Genomic DNA, 15,786 nt, shown 5'->3' on the forward strand with positions numbered 1-15,786 from the left:
AATAGATGTCTGCATATGAATTCTTATTTTTGTTTTTATTTTTTATTTTTACTGTCATGAGTTTTGGCAGAATGTGGGAATTCAATGAACAACTGTTGCTGAGGAATAACAATGTTCCTAAAATGATGACCACCAAATTGAATCCCTTTACAAATCTGTGCAGATGAATTACTATTTCAGTATTATGTTAATGCATGTAGAAGCTAATGCGAGGAAGTCCTTAATTTTATCAGGAATGCTTTGTCTAATAAAAAAATTACAAACATAAAGCTATTTATGGAAGAAATTAATGTGTATTGGTAATGGGAGAGAAAATGTGTATAGGAGATGCTCATTGTAAAAGATAACAAATGGTAAAACTGGGAGCAAAATAATTTGATATACCTAGACAAACTTCTAAAATCCAGGAGTGAAATACTTCATGTAGCTAGTTCATCCTCAGCCAGCAAGCTTCTAGAAGTCAGAGGGAGCTGTAGCCAGTGCTCCTGCTGCCTTGTGCTCACTGTGTTTATGCTGTGCAATGGCTAGATGGATCAGTGTACCAGAGCTGGCACACAGGCGGTCTTGGAGGGGCTCAAGCCTTCCTCCCCATAGTACAGCAAAGATGTCGACCATCTAAGATGTCATACAGAATTTTTCTTTGACCACTTAATAGAGTTTATATTTAAATTGAAAGTGAATTTTAAACTTCAGCTGCTTTGCTAGATTAATTTTGTAAACTAAGATTTCCCAGAGTTCCTTCATGTTCTTCCTGATCATTTAAAAGCATTCAGTATTTTTTAATGTGTGCATTTTCTCATACTCCAGCAATGCATTCCTCAACCAATTTAAAAATATGTTGTCATACTTCATTGTTTTCTTTTCTTCTTTATTAAATTCAAGCTGCAGCTCTTAATTACCCTTTTTGTGCTCCTGTCTTCCTTCTAGTGTATGTTACAGGAAGTTAGAGATTTAGGTGGAATGGGAGTGAGGTAGGCTTTGTATTTGCAGACCTTCAGCAGTCTCTTGCTGGATACATTTGACGCTGCTTGTCAATAGCTGACTTCTTTCTTAAAAGAAATGTCCTTAAGTCATGGTGCCTTCTTAGATTCCACAGCCTTCTTCCACATGTGGTTTTTTGTAGCTCCTATCTTACTTTCCAGTAATGCTAACTGCATCAGTTTTAAAATTAATTTTAGGCCTATATATCTTTTATATCTTTATAATAATTATTATTATTGTCTTTGAGTTTACAATAAAATGTGAGAAATCAAATAATTTTAAATCCATGTCATTGAATTTATCATGCAGTATGTAATTATGTGTAAAAGCAAACAAACAGATAACTTTCCACTTGCAATAAAATTATATATTTATATGGAGACTTGTTTCTAAGACTGTAGTTTCATAATTTCTTTTACATCTTTCACTGCTAGTTAATTTTGGGGAGGTATTCAGTATTTGTTTGTCCCTGAAGTTGTATTGAAGTCTGCTTTAAATATAATTAGGCTTAATTCAGTTATTAAATTTTTAGCTTCTCACAAAATGACTACCCAGACAAAGTTATATGTTTCAATATGTGTATTAATTCAACATCTGAATGATATGATCTAGAATTAGAATGGAATGCTCCAGACTTGTATTATTTTTGTTGGTTTAAAAAAAGAAAAAGTTCCCTGATTCTAAAAACTATAGTCAAGAATGAGAAAAAATATCAGTTTTCTTAAGTATTTCCCTTATGGAGCAGGATAGCCAATAACTTACTGGTTCCACAAATTCTTTGATATTGAGGTGAAGATGTGTCTTGAATATATCTTTGATAGCTGCTGTGGATACATAAAATATTATGTGAGGAATATTTATTCTGTCTGGTGTCTACTGGAGTCTTTTTATTTTCTTATAGTAAGTTCTTGGCAAAGGTGCAAATACCTCATTCAGTGGTCCACTGAATTGATATGCAGCATGAATATTTCAAAAAGTTATTTTCTTGGTGGTCATCTGATGTCAGTAATGTGGATCTGAGCAAATACCCTTTCACAGAAATTCATTATTTAAGTGTGATATTTTCAAATGTAAAAAAAAATCCCAAAATGTAAAATGAATTTTAAGTTTGAGATGTATGTTATGCATTTTTGTTAATTTTACCTTGAAATAAGTTGGTTTAAAATTAAATCTTCAGCTGTTGAAAAGATTCTAGCAGGAGGCAGCAGTATATGTATTGATGGTAATGTTTAACAGATAAGTAATTAATTTATATTTTTAATGAAAAAAGTGTTTTTTTTCTTGATTGCAGACAACTTATCACAACAAATTTGTATTATTACTGATGCAAAGGAAGCTGTTGTGCAAGTAGGTTTTCTCCTTCATGAATCCTTAAGAAACCAAATAAAAGTAAGTATAATTTATTGTTCTCACAGCTCATAACAAAACAACTAAATTCTAAATACAGACTCTGATACCTCCTGTGTCTCTTGAGTATTTAATAAAAAGGATTAACACCAGGTGTGGAACTTACCAAGAATCATCTTCTGCCTAATTATGCTCTAGAGAGGGATCTTACCAATGGTCTTTAAAATATGTTTATTATATTAGAGGAGAAATTGGGTCCACACTTCAGAGAGGCCACGTCCTTTAGATGTTATGAATTCGGTAAGCCCAAATTGTTACAAATACATTACACAAGAAATGTTTCTGTTACTTTGAAGTCTGAATTAAAGTCTAAACAAATTAAGGAACAAGTTGTTTTCCTGTATAACTGTCAGTGCAAAGTTCAGCCTTTTGGCAGAGAGATACAGGGGTGCGTTTCTCTCACAGTGAATGCTTATTGAAGCACTGCTGAATATTAATGGATTTTTCCACTGACATTTAACTATCTTTTCCTTGTTCATTACTCCCACTAATGGAACTATCACATATTTTTCTTTCCCAAATACGACTAACATTTGATAATCAGATATATCCTGACTGAAAATAGAGTAATTCTTAATTATGTATTATGTGATGAGATCACATCTTTCTTTTACACAGAGAAACAGAGCAGGAATAACTGCTCAAGAACATAGGTTTCCCAATTTGCATGATTGTAGCTTTATAATGTTTTTTTTCATGTCTGTTGATCTGCTTTTTGTGTTCAGTTAATATAGGATGTTATTGTATGTTAAACTGGCTGATCTGCATCTTGAAATGAAACGTGCCACTGCACTTTCAGCTTTTATTTGAAAATAATTGTATTTATTGGGGAACATCATTGCTTTTGTTAATTGCATATCCACATTTTAAAATAGAAAACATTAGCACAGTTGAATAAGACTTTTTTTTTCTTGTCTGACTAGCTGTGTAATGGAGCAGAAGTCTTTTTTCAGGTTCTACATTCATTAATAGTTATCCTTTTTTTCTCTATTTAAACTATTTTGCAATTGGTAGGAAGGCATCACTTTCCCATGTTAAGAAAAAAGTCTGATCTTTAAATACTGACTGAAATGCATGCTTTCATATATCTGTCTTTTACTTTTAAACACAAAAACGCCGCAAGAAGCGCTTCCAATCTAGTAAAAAAAAAAAAAAAAGAACTTGTTTGAACAATCAGCTTTATGAAGACAAATCTAATAACTTCAGGTCACATTGGTGGCATAATTGATTAAAATCTGCAACAGCTTTGGATCTTCTTATTGCAGAAATGACTACCTGAGTGGGTCAAGCAGCTGATCCTACAGAGCATTTCAATAAACCATACATAAAATGACCACAACGTAATGAAAGAAAAAGTGAAAGGATTGCTACTGATAAGTGACTAAATCTTTTTTGGTGACTCTGTGAAGTCATTCTAGCTGATGACTTCTAGCACTTTAAGAGGGAAGGACTGCTCAACCAGGATGAAGAAAAGGATGAAGTTTTCTACAGGCAACTGGCAGATTTCATGCTGTCAGTAGCCCTAATTCTTCTGGGGGGACTTCAACTTACCTGACATTTGCTGATACAACTGAGAAAAAGCAGTCTAGGGGGTTCCTGGAGTGTGTGAATGATAACTTTCTGTTACAGCTGGTAAGAGAGACTGCTAGGGTAAGCATCTCCTTAGGTCTGCTGTTTATGAACAGAGGAGGAATAGTCAGAGTGGTTGGAACCTGTCTTGGTCGTAATGACCATGAAATGATTGAGTTTTCTTTTCTTGGTGTAGCCAGGAATAGGGTCAGCAGAACTGCTACAGTGGACTTCCAGAGGACAGATTTGGGACTGTTTTAGAGTCTTGGTTGAGAGGATCCCTTGGGAGTCAGTCCAAAAGGACATAGGGGTCCAGAAAAGCTGGATGCTGCTGAAGAAGGAAATTTTAAAGGCACAGGAACTTAACAGACTATCTCCGTGTGTCAGTAGATAAGCTGTCAGAGAAGAAGTCAAGCCTGGCTTAACAGGGAGCTTTTGCTGAGACTGTGGGATAAAAAAGAGTTTATGGCCTTTGGCCAGGCAACTTGAGAAGAGTATAAAGATGTCAATAGGGTATGTAGAGGGAAGACTAGAAAGACAAAAGCCCAGCAAGAACTTAATCTGGCCACAGTTGTTAAAGATAATAAAATATATTTTTACAAATTAATTAAGAGTGAGAGGAGAGCCACAGAGAATCTTCTTTATTGGACATTCAACTGGAAATTTTTATTGGAATGGCATGTTCAACTAATTTTTTTTGCAGTATTCTAATAGGATGAAATAAAAAATTATGATATAAGGAGGCATTGGTTGTTCAGTTCATAGAATTCAAACTGACTTTACTAGTTTGGAATTTGCTTAGATTAAAAAAAAATTACCTGTTTACAGTGATATGTAAAAATAATGATGAGTATAGTTACTCGTGTTCTTGTTTGCACGTTACTAAAGGAGTATGTGTGCTGTGTGAGCCTGTGTTCATTTGAGAACACATATTTAGTTTCAGTGAAGCCATAGAAAGAATGGGGCACAATTTAGCATCTCATGTGGAGGAAGGGTTCTTTTAGAAGTTAACAGGCATTGTACATTTGCAAAGATTTGAGAAGCTCTTCCATTGAGCAACCTACCAATAGAAGGAGATAGAATCATATTCCTTTCCAATTATTTTTCCTGAATAATATAGCTGTGAAACAAAAGCTTAGTGTAATGCTTTATCAAGTTTTTTGAGTTAAATGAAAAATGACACAATTATTTTTGAATTTTCTGGAATGCTTAATCATTGTGCATTCTGGTATGTTAGAGAAAAATTAGGACTACCTATTTGGGTCATGTTTCATTTACCTTCTTAAAAGTGTTGCAGACTATGCTCCTATTCATTTCATTATGTAGAAGGTCATGAAGACATCTGGAATTTCTGATTTTACTTCAGCCGAAGTTCAATTTCTTAGTTGGAGTTACAAGATAAATGTTTGTGATTATTCATCACAGAAGTGCCTTTTAAGAGAAATTCTAAATTTTTTTTCTAATCAAATTCTAGTATACCTGTTCAACAGTTTCTACATACAATACATATGTATTTGTTGAACTTGATAAAGAATTTCTCACAATTAGTGATCTAAAATAATTTCATTGTTTTGACTGTATTATCATTCTTTCATCTCTGTTAATGGTTCAGCACCCTAACCCAGGCAGTAGCTCTAGTGTCTATGATACTTCCAGGGCTGATTTTGGAATGGTTCCCTCTAGCAGCACATTTCAGGAAAAAATTTCCAAAACCTCTACAGGGTGTTGGACTCTGCGCTTCACTGTTGAGTTACCTAAAAATTTGAGCAGTATTTAATTCTTATATTGGAAATAGTATTTGCCAGTTTTTTGCCATTTGAATTAACAACCTCTTTGATGATTGTAGAAGCTTTCACAGGTACAAGATGGAAGTATAATTCGTGAAGTAATATTATGTATTTTTTAATCAGGTTGAAGCTGTATCAATATCTCTAAGCAATCATGATAGCCATCTACAGAACATCTTTTCAGGACAGTGCTACAATTTTGTTTGCATAAATGTAAGTAGGAAGCAGGTATGCTTCTGTTGCTTGCACTTAAACTTACTAGTAATTGCAAGTAAGAATTACATATTTGAATCATATATTTTTTCTAAACCCTTGGTGTATCTGTAGTGATATTTGTTTTTTCTGATATACATCAAAATCAACTGTTGACCTACTATTCCATTCTTTCTCTGCTGGTTTTGTATTTCCTTCAGTATATTATTAAATAGGCCAAAAACAAGAGAGATGCAACTGAAAATGATTTAAAATTTCCTTTCAAAGCGATTATAGTGAAATGAATTGTCTCATGAAGAATACTTTGTGTAGTATTCTAACTGTGTGTTGTCAGTGTGGTCAAAATTAGGGCCCTTGAATGGGAGCAGGAATGTTTTAGTTGAACTATATCTGAGTTCCATTAAGATTCTTAAGATTGTTGCATGTATTTCTTAAAGGTAATACTCTTAGTCTCCAGTTTTTTTAAACAATCATAATTTATCTGATAAAAGCCTTAAAATATATAAAACAAGCAAAAAACTATGTATATTTTTTGGTAAATAATGGACCTCTGAATTTCATTTGAATGAAATACTTCTTTGACATTTTCAGTAATTCTAAAATTTTTGTTCATTTAGGATAAAAAGTACACCTCTGAAGAAATCCAGCAGCTCGTGGATATGTTAGAAAAATCAAATATTCCCCTCTTACATCCAGTTGTTCTTATTTCGGTAGGTAACTCCTATAATTCCCTGTAGAAAGTATCTAATAAAGTGTTTTTTAACAGTTTATCTCTGTTTTGACTACTTTTAGAGACTCTGGTATGTCTGAATAGAAGTTTAAATTTGAACTGTAACTTAAACTGTGAAGAGTGTCATTTACGCTTCAGCAAATGTAGTGCATTCTGATGGAAAATGAACCAATGCAAGCAAAAGGCAAATTATTAGTTATGTAGTTCTGTAGTTCTGTAAAAGATCTGTTATGGCTGTTCATACTGACTAGTTAACTCTTGCTGTTCTGTTGTGCTCTGTGTTGTCTCTTTTGGTGATACCACAAACAATGTACTCTGCTAGAATGCTCAATAGAAAGAAAACTGTGTGGCTTTGTTTTTCTATGTTATGTATTTTCTTCAGAATTTTAAAAATGATTATTGCCTTTCTGTATCACGTATTAAAAATGAACTGTGAAGTACATAGGAGTTAACTAACATACTTACCAAAACATTGTAGGATTCGAAGCATATATTCTGGTATGTGGCATAAGTTTTGAAGTATATTCTTGGCTGATATTCTTTGAATATCGTTGCCATAATAGTTTAAATATGTCATGTAGACAACAGCTGAAGGTGTAGATGACTTTACTTAGTCTGTAAAAAAGGAGAAACCAGGAAATTTGAAAGTCTCTGTGAAGTCTAACCACTTAAAATTCTGTCATTATATTTTCTGGCTCAATAAATAGACATAAGAAATATTGGGTTAAATGAGCGTCATTAATGCTATATCTCACTAAGGATTATACCTCTAAACTATATTTATTGCATTATCCAGCAACAATGTATCTGTCGTGATTTTATAGTCTAATTCCTTATACAACAGCCTTGAAAAATAGAAGTTATTATCTGTCAGGATAAATTGAACATAAGGTACAAAGAAAACTTGAGGTATGTTTTGCAGTCACAGCTCTTCCTTTCTCTGTGTATTAAGTTTTATATGGACAGAACTATTTATCCAGAAAATATATTCTGTTATTTTAATGGAAAAGATTTCTTCTGTTAAGAGGTGCTTAAATTTTATGTATTCAAATTATTGTCTTTAAATTTGAAGTCAGTAGTTAACAGGAACTTTGTGAGGTAAACTGCTTAATCTGTGGGAATGCTTAAATCTTGGAAAATGGTTGAGAGAGCCCTAAGCTAGTTAGTTGTTACCTTCCAGTTTAGGTTCTGTAAGACTCACATAATTTGTGCAGCATCCCCACTGGATATGAGACCTACCTTCTCCTGCCCAGGAGTTCAGGACAGTTGTATTTTACTTTGAAGTAGACTAAAAGTGAACTGTTTAGTTGAAGTGAAACCACTGTAGGTAACAAATATGCTACACTGAGAAGTTAGTAAGTTTGAAATAAACCTCTGAAGATAAGAATGACATTTGGAAGACCTTTAAGATGTTTGTGAAAAACAGCTTTATTTTTCCATTATCCTGATAGTAAAAATCTCTGAAAGGTAGATTAGAACTTAGAAAATAATGTAGTAATTTAGTTATTTAATTACAACATTGTGTTGTGCTTTGTTCTGGTATATGATCTTGTTCTTTGAAGAGACATATTTGTCACGATATATGTGAGTGATGGAACTCAACAAGAAACGAACGAAGAAAAACCTTGCTTTGCCTGCGTTCTTGTATGTGTGTAACAATGGTATGAGACATTAAAAACCAGTAGTCTAAAACAGCACACTTGGAAAAGGTGGATTTTTTTCATATCTGTTCTTTTGCAGGTGCACTTGGATAGTTCAGAAAATACTTCTTTCAGCATTGATTTGGAAGAACTAACTAGAATCAAGAAATTTGCAAGCGAAATGAAAAGGAAAAATATTTTGGTTTATGGTCTCCTTATTCGATACAAGGTATGTAATTTTTCTTTCTGCAAAGTATCTACTTTTGTGATTTAAATGATTAATGATGGAATCTTCATCTAAAACAAAATCAAAGAGGATTAATTAGGACATGAAAAGATTTATAGGAAAGATTCTTGCCTGTTCTTGATCAAAATTGAGAACGACCTGTAGTTATAGGCAAAAGCATTCACATTTTGATTAGAGGAGGACAAATGGCAAACACTTTTTAAGAACATGTGAAAATGTCCCAGCTCTTTTTTCTTTTTCCTTTTCTGCTTTGAAGCCTGTAAAAAATAGTGGCAGCATTTTTGATCAGTAATTCTGATGGATTTTATGCTCCCCATTGAGAGAGTGATTGGAATTCTGGTGACAGTAAGAGTGGTGAAACAAACACTATCCATATCTCCAGTATCATACAATTGCTGCAGCTGCAGGAAAGAAGAATTAGCATCCTGGCATTTTTTGTAGCTATTTGAAGTGAACAGTTTAGACTGAGAAATGCATTCAGCCAACCACAAAGGTAGACTGCCTTGCATCCACTGTAGAAACACTTTTTGCTGCTTATATGGAGTTTTGTAACAAAGTCAACAATGAACAAGGAAATAAGTCAGATGAGCAGTGGAAATTCTAGTATAGAAGGATAAATGTAGTCTTAACTGATTTTCTTTTTTAACTGAGAAGTGTTTTTGATTTTGTATGTAATTGACTAAAACTGTCTACAGTTACATACATTTTTGTCTGGTATACCAGGATTTTTTCCCCAAATTCTATTGGCTTTATTAAGAGATATGTATATCAGTATCTATTAATTTATGCTTTTACAGACTTCTGGTGCAACATGAATATTTTATATGGGACTGATATTGTTACATGATGGTAGATCCTCACTTGTTTGTTTAACATAAAGGAACATACATCTGTTTTCAGACTTCTTTCTGGTGCTTTAAAATCCAGTTTTTCCAGGGTGAACTCTGTCTTCCTGTGACAAAAGTCATTTGAATAACTGTTTAATTGTAGCTTTAAGAGGTCATATAAGCACTTTATCGTGGTCACAATATTACAAATATGACTTGAGTGTAAGTATTTTTTTCTCTTCAAATTAATGGAGTGTGTTATGTTTTATGTAGACAGACCAAATGCACATAAGCTTATAACAGCAGTTAATAAAGCTAATTGAATGGGAAATCTTTTATCATCATAGAATTATAGAATGGCTTAGGTTGGAAGAGACTTTGAAGATAATCTCATTCCTTCTCCCTGCCGTGGACGGGGTTGCAACTCACTAGATTAGACCACCCAGATACATGTTTAGCTCATTTAAATAAGCTGTCAAATCCATCAAAAAGACATACTACAAATTATTTTATGCATTTTGAGCTTTTTTGAGAATTCAATAATTACAACATTTGTAAGTACTACATGAGTATTCTGGATATTTCTTCTGTGTTTATTCTGTTAATTCTGTGTTAATTTATTAAATTAACTTATAATAAATTAATTTATTAAATTTACTTTATTAAATGAAACAAGCACAAGTTCAATAAATAAATAAGAAAACTTACATGTCTATTTAATAAAACAGCATGTGTCTTCATAGGCATTCACGTGTGCTGAAATATTATTGGCAATAACTGCATTTACGTGCCAAGTAGCAAAAGCATATGTAATGTACAATGTATATGCTCCTTTTAGAATATGGTATTGGTTCACTGCTTGCTAGCAAGAGTGGCTGCTGTCACACATTTACAGGAGTTGCATGCTTGAAAATGGAATAGTTAATTTAATATTGGTATGATGGGGAGTCCATAGGAAGTAGAACCACAAAAAGCACCAACTGCTGTAATGCAGGATGCTTGAGCTGTTGTTGCAACTTCTGTCAGTATCCTCTATCTAGAAGTTCTTGAAAGATATGAATTATTTGGGAAGAAGAATGATGACAGATTTTTTCATGGAACTTTCCTCTAGCTGACAGGTTATCTCATCACTGTATCATCACAATGTGCACAGTTGATATGTACTTTTACTAGTTCTTAAGTATGAGTAAAATATAATGGACAAATAATTTATTGAGACATATTACTAGGGAAATATTGAGGTGAAATTATTTTACATTTGTAAGGTATATATGTGATAAGTAGGTGTGATGACATGTTGATATGACAGAAATATAAGAATATAAGGACACTGGTTAAGTTCTGCATTAGAAAAGTAGATTTGTTGAAGTGAGACCTTTTTGAGATATTGAGATATATATTTTATATATTTGTGTATATATATAATGTTTTGGAAATGGAAATGAAATGCTTTTGGAACCAAGGAGTATGTGTTTGACAGTATTTGAAGTAATACTATGACCTAAGATAAAGTGTGTCCACATTTTCATTTCTTAAATGTGGTGTTATTTGGTATTTAGGAGAAGATAATTAATAATTTTATGAGTATTTTGTACTCCAAGGAGTTAGTCAGGAAAATTAAAGGAAAAGGCTTTCATATGCTGTTTAAATGAACCACTTTCTACTTTCTAATTGCTCAAAGTGAATTCATGTTCTTAGTCTGTACACAAATAGTTATTTATCTCATAAACATTATGCATGGAATACCAAAATAGTCATATTGATACAAACATTGAATCCACTTCATAACGGCTCTAGATTGTATGGTAAAAAGATTTGTTTAAACTTCGTGTATGAAAGTATTTTTAATGAAAGTTCTTCTCTAAAGAAATTCTATAAAGTTTAAAAATGATTTACATTTTTAAAAGGCAGAGGAAGAAATCTATATTCCCAGAAAATTACAGTTAGAAATCATGGAGTATGTTTTTGAGGGTTTTTCACTTGAGTTAAAGGAAATAGCTGATAAATGAAGTGAGTTAAAAAAGAGAGAGAAATCCAATTTCAATAGAACATATTAGTAGTCTGGTGGTGACAAGGTTGCTAACATGTTGTGACATGGTGTTAAACTGTAACTCCTGATGGAAATTTCAGTGAATAAAAGAGAACTATTCAATGGAGCTGTAGTAAGGTGATACTCAAGAAATCAAACATAGAACTACTCATTTACCTTGGAAGTAGCTCACACAGAAACAGTTCATGTCTTTAACATTGAGCTAATCTAATCAGAATTTTTTAGTTCATTGGAGATTTTTTGAAAAAGATTCATTAGCTTTCATGAAAAAGATTATACATGGTAGAGAATCATTGCACTACATCTGTATTTTCACACACATGAAAAATTACAGATAACTTTCTGACCCAGCTTGATGATTTTCTCTTTGATTTTTTTCTTTTTTTATTCTTTTTTTCTCCACAATCAGCATTCATTCTTTTATTTTGTAGTGTGAATGCGCATAAATCCGAGTGGAATTTTTTCAGAAATTATATGATCAGAAACATTAGTCAATTTTTGTTGATTTGATCATCAAAGTTTTTGTCTGTCAGGCTTGTTCACATAAAAACAGACCGACATGAACATACAGAAATTGCAGTTTTACAATATAGACTTACTTATATTGTTGTGTATTATCACATTTCTATACTATTTTTATGTTAGATGAGAATTTGTTTCTGTCCATGAAATATTTATATTATTTATTTACAAAAATTCAATTCCTTATTTAATGCTTGCAAAACAGAAGGTTGCATAGTTCCAAAAAAATACTTTGAGTCAGGAAAGGATATAAACACTTGAGAGTTAAATTATTTAACATAAAGCCTGGAAGTCTTACTTTTGCTTTAAATGTTCTTGTGCGTACTATTGCAAGAACCATGGCTGCATACTGCTGATTTAGTAGGTACCTGGAGCCTGATATATAATCATATTGATCAACAAATTGTCATTGTGGTTTTCAGGGTATTAATAAGTCTATCCACTTTGAATTGGTGCATAGGTGCTCTTATATTTGCTTGCTCAGCTTCTCTGTCATTTCTCTCTCACTTTCTTTTCCTTGTTTACCCTCAAGTCTTCATCCTCCCCTAGAAAAAATAGGTAATAAATTAATGGATTTTGTACAACTGTGCAGCTTTATTAATGGCACTCAAAGCATTTCCATAGGCTAATTTTGCAGTGCATTACTAAATTCCCAATGTGAAAGAGAAGAGCTTTTTAGAAAAATAACTGGTAATCTTTTGGGTTTTCATTAAATAATTGTCTGGGTTTTTATCAGGGAAAGGCTGGAAACTTGCTTGATTGTCTCTGCTCTTACAGCTTCTAGGATTCTAACGAGCTGCACAGAAGCTGGCAGGATCAATGTTTTATGCCTTTTACACATTTTTCTTTTAGACTTACTTCACTACTGAACTTTTAATTAGACATCTTCATGTCATCCAAAGTGATTAGGGGACTTAGACTTATCCTAAAAAATCTACTCTTCATAAAAATGGCCTTTAAGCTTCCTTGATTTCATAGCCCAGTTCAACCATTCTGAGGATGTTAGTGAGTAATGGCTCTTGAACGTGGGAGTAGAATTTTGGGGAACAAATGGGTTTGAAAGGTGAAATGACAAGTTCTCTTGGGGAAATGGAGATACAGGCTCTTCTGACTTGCTATTTTGTAGGTTTTAATTATGTTAGATACTTCAATGTGATAGGGAATAAACACTGAATTGGAACCATTTGCAGAAAAAAATATTATGCATATCAAATCTGAGTTTGATCTTCAAATATTAATTATCTGTTATCTGACATTTTTTCCATATTAAGAAAACTTTGATGTTAACCTGCTATCTCTTAGTAGAAATATATAAACATTTAAAAAGAAAGAGTATTGACATAAAGCTTTGTTTGCAAACAAACTGCTTTTAACTTATTTTTTCCATTGCTAACTTGCTTATTAAAAACCTGTGAAATCCATTGTATTTGTTTGCAAACAGTACTGTAGTTGCTGGCTTAAAGCAGTGCTTGTATTCTTATTCCCTGGAGTAATCCAGGCATCAGAGCAGGAGCATAAAAAACTATTCTCACCTTTTTTACATGCTATCCCCAAAGGCATCATTTAGCAGATACACAAAATACTATCCTGTAGATGTGAATACATCTGCTCTTTTTTTGCTTTAACTGAAAATGTAAGAGCAACAAAAAAAGAAGCTTATTAAAATTGCTAGGTATGCTTAAGAGATATTTTAAAAATATTACAAGATTGGTATTATGCTAGTTTCTTTGTGATTTTTTTTATTTGGATGTACTTCTCTAAAATGGCAGAAATTTTTCATATAGCCTTCTTTTCCTCTTCCCAATTTTGTAGAATGGCTTGGTTTGGAAGAAACCTTAAAGATTATCTAATTCCAACCCTCTGCTGTGGGCAGGGTTGTCATCCAATAAATCAGACTGTCCAGGAACCCATCCAAACAGGCCTTGATTGCCTTTGTGGATGTGGCATCCACAGCTTCTCTGGGCAACTGGATCTCACCATTCTCTCAGTGTCCTATCTCTAAATTTCCTGATAATGAGTCTCTTCTGTATTGTTTCCCAGAGACCTGATTATTTCAATGCAAAGTTTAGTTTTTATAGCTGAAGTATAAAACCAGTAGGATTTTGTGGAGTTAATGCTAGCTCGGCTAGTAATATTGATGTTGATTCTGTTTCAGTATTTTACTGTGGTCATCTTCTCTGACAGATGTGTTATCTTCCAGGTTTTCTATTTAATCATATGGCAAAGATGTCTAACAATTCCCCATTTTCTACAGGCAAAGATCAGTAATTTTTACTCTCTTCATTTACTTGTATCCAATGACATAGATATCCGTTATGCTTTAGAATGTTTTACTGTGCCATGTAAACTTCCGCTATGTAACTCCCTCAGTGTAGCTGGTCTGGGTGGGATGGAGTTAAGTTTCTTTAGAGCAGCTCACATAGTTCTGTTTTAGATTTGTGACAAAAACAATGCTGATAACACACTCATGTTTTAGTTATTGCTGAACAGTGTTTGCACAGTGTCCCACTAGCTAGTAGGCTCAGGGGGGTTATAGGAATCCGGGAAGGAACATAGGACAGTTGACCCCAGCTAACCAAAGAGGTATTTCATGCCACGTAATCTCATGCTTAGCAATGAAAAGGGAGATAAGGGAGTTTGAGGAGGTTAGCTATCCTTCTCTTGGGAACTGCCTGGACATCTGTCTACTCGTGGGAGATGGTGAGTAATTAATTGCCTTTGCATCATTTGGTTTTCTTTCACTTCTCTTTTGCTTATTAAACAATTTTTATCTCAAACCACAGCTTTTTTTTTTGCTTTTACTCTTTTCCTCTTCCCATGTCCCATAGGGTTGGGTCCTGGGAGGGAGCAAGTGAGCAGCTGTGTGATGCTTGTCTGCTTTCTGGGGATTAACCCACAACGCAGTCTGTAGCAAGGGTTTTGTTACTACATTTGACCAGGAAAGCTTTAGATGTTCTTCAGCCATTTAAAACCCTAAAGAAATTCCCATCAAACTGTACATTGTTAGTAACTGAAGCCATTCTGTGTCTTTTGCTGCAGTTGTCAAGGTATGGTAGCTCTTAAAAAATGAGCAGTGAAGGCAATGGAGTGTCTATTTCCCTTCACCTCCTTCTTACAAGCAGGAATCAAGAAATCCAGTCCTGGGCTGACTTTGGGCATTTCTTTACAGTGATTGGAAGCAGCACTTTTGATTTCTATACCTGTTTGAGTGAACTCACATTTTCTACTTAAATCAGATTGATCATATGAAAATCATCCATTACAGAACTTACTAGGTGCTGCAGTGTGTAAAAAATAAGGTGAGATATTACGTCACACGATGTAAAATTAATTTGATGTCAGACCCCCTGTAATATCAAGAATGAAAAGTACACTTTACTCCCTGTGCACAGTCTTCAGGTGTCAGTGAACTTTTTAATGTTATTTGGGAAGATAGAAATAATACATATCAAGATTTTGGAACAAAATTATCCAGAAATCGGTAACTTCCACAGCTTATTTTAAATAAGTATTGTTTACTCAGCGTTACTGATAAAAACAATAGGAAATGCTTAACCTGCCTATGTTACTCTTTATATCTTTCCCACTTCCTGTTTTGCTTTGTCTTCAAATGAAAAAGTAACTTTTTTTTTACGCACTTCTTTATTTTATTTCTCAGCTGTACCTTTAAAAGCTTTCTATCATCGACAAACTCATGTTATTGCTTGCTCATTTTTACAGTTCATTTACAGATGTATTGAACAATGTAGCTACTATAACAGATCCCACCTGTTCTTTGTGGATACTGTTCTGAGAATTTAATTTATTCCTGTA

The 15,786-nt window shown here is 33.4% G+C and overlaps 1 protein-coding gene across 1 annotated transcript in view; it reads left to right on the top strand.

Moving 5' to 3' along the window:
- The window catches only part of CRPPA (CDP-L-ribitol pyrophosphorylase A), a 96,712-nt gene that overhangs the window by 44,739 nt on the left and 36,187 nt on the right, over window positions 1-15,786 (top strand). Inside the window, exons 6-9 of the mRNA XM_065753246.1 lie at window positions 2,273-2,370; window positions 5,868-5,957; window positions 6,575-6,667; window positions 8,428-8,556. Of these exons, the coding sequence (XP_065609318.1) occupies window positions 2,273-2,370; window positions 5,868-5,957; window positions 6,575-6,667; window positions 8,428-8,556 (410 nt within the window). The remainder of the gene's footprint in view (window positions 1-2,272; window positions 2,371-5,867; window positions 5,958-6,574; window positions 6,668-8,427; window positions 8,557-15,786) is intronic.

This window comes from Cyrtonyx montezumae, unplaced genomic scaffold (assembly GCF_038088225.1).
Source record: "Cyrtonyx montezumae isolate F1298 unplaced genomic scaffold, pur_monq_1.0 scaffold_8, whole genome shotgun sequence".
Lineage (NCBI taxonomy): Eukaryota > Metazoa > Chordata > Aves > Galliformes > Odontophoridae > Cyrtonyx > Cyrtonyx montezumae.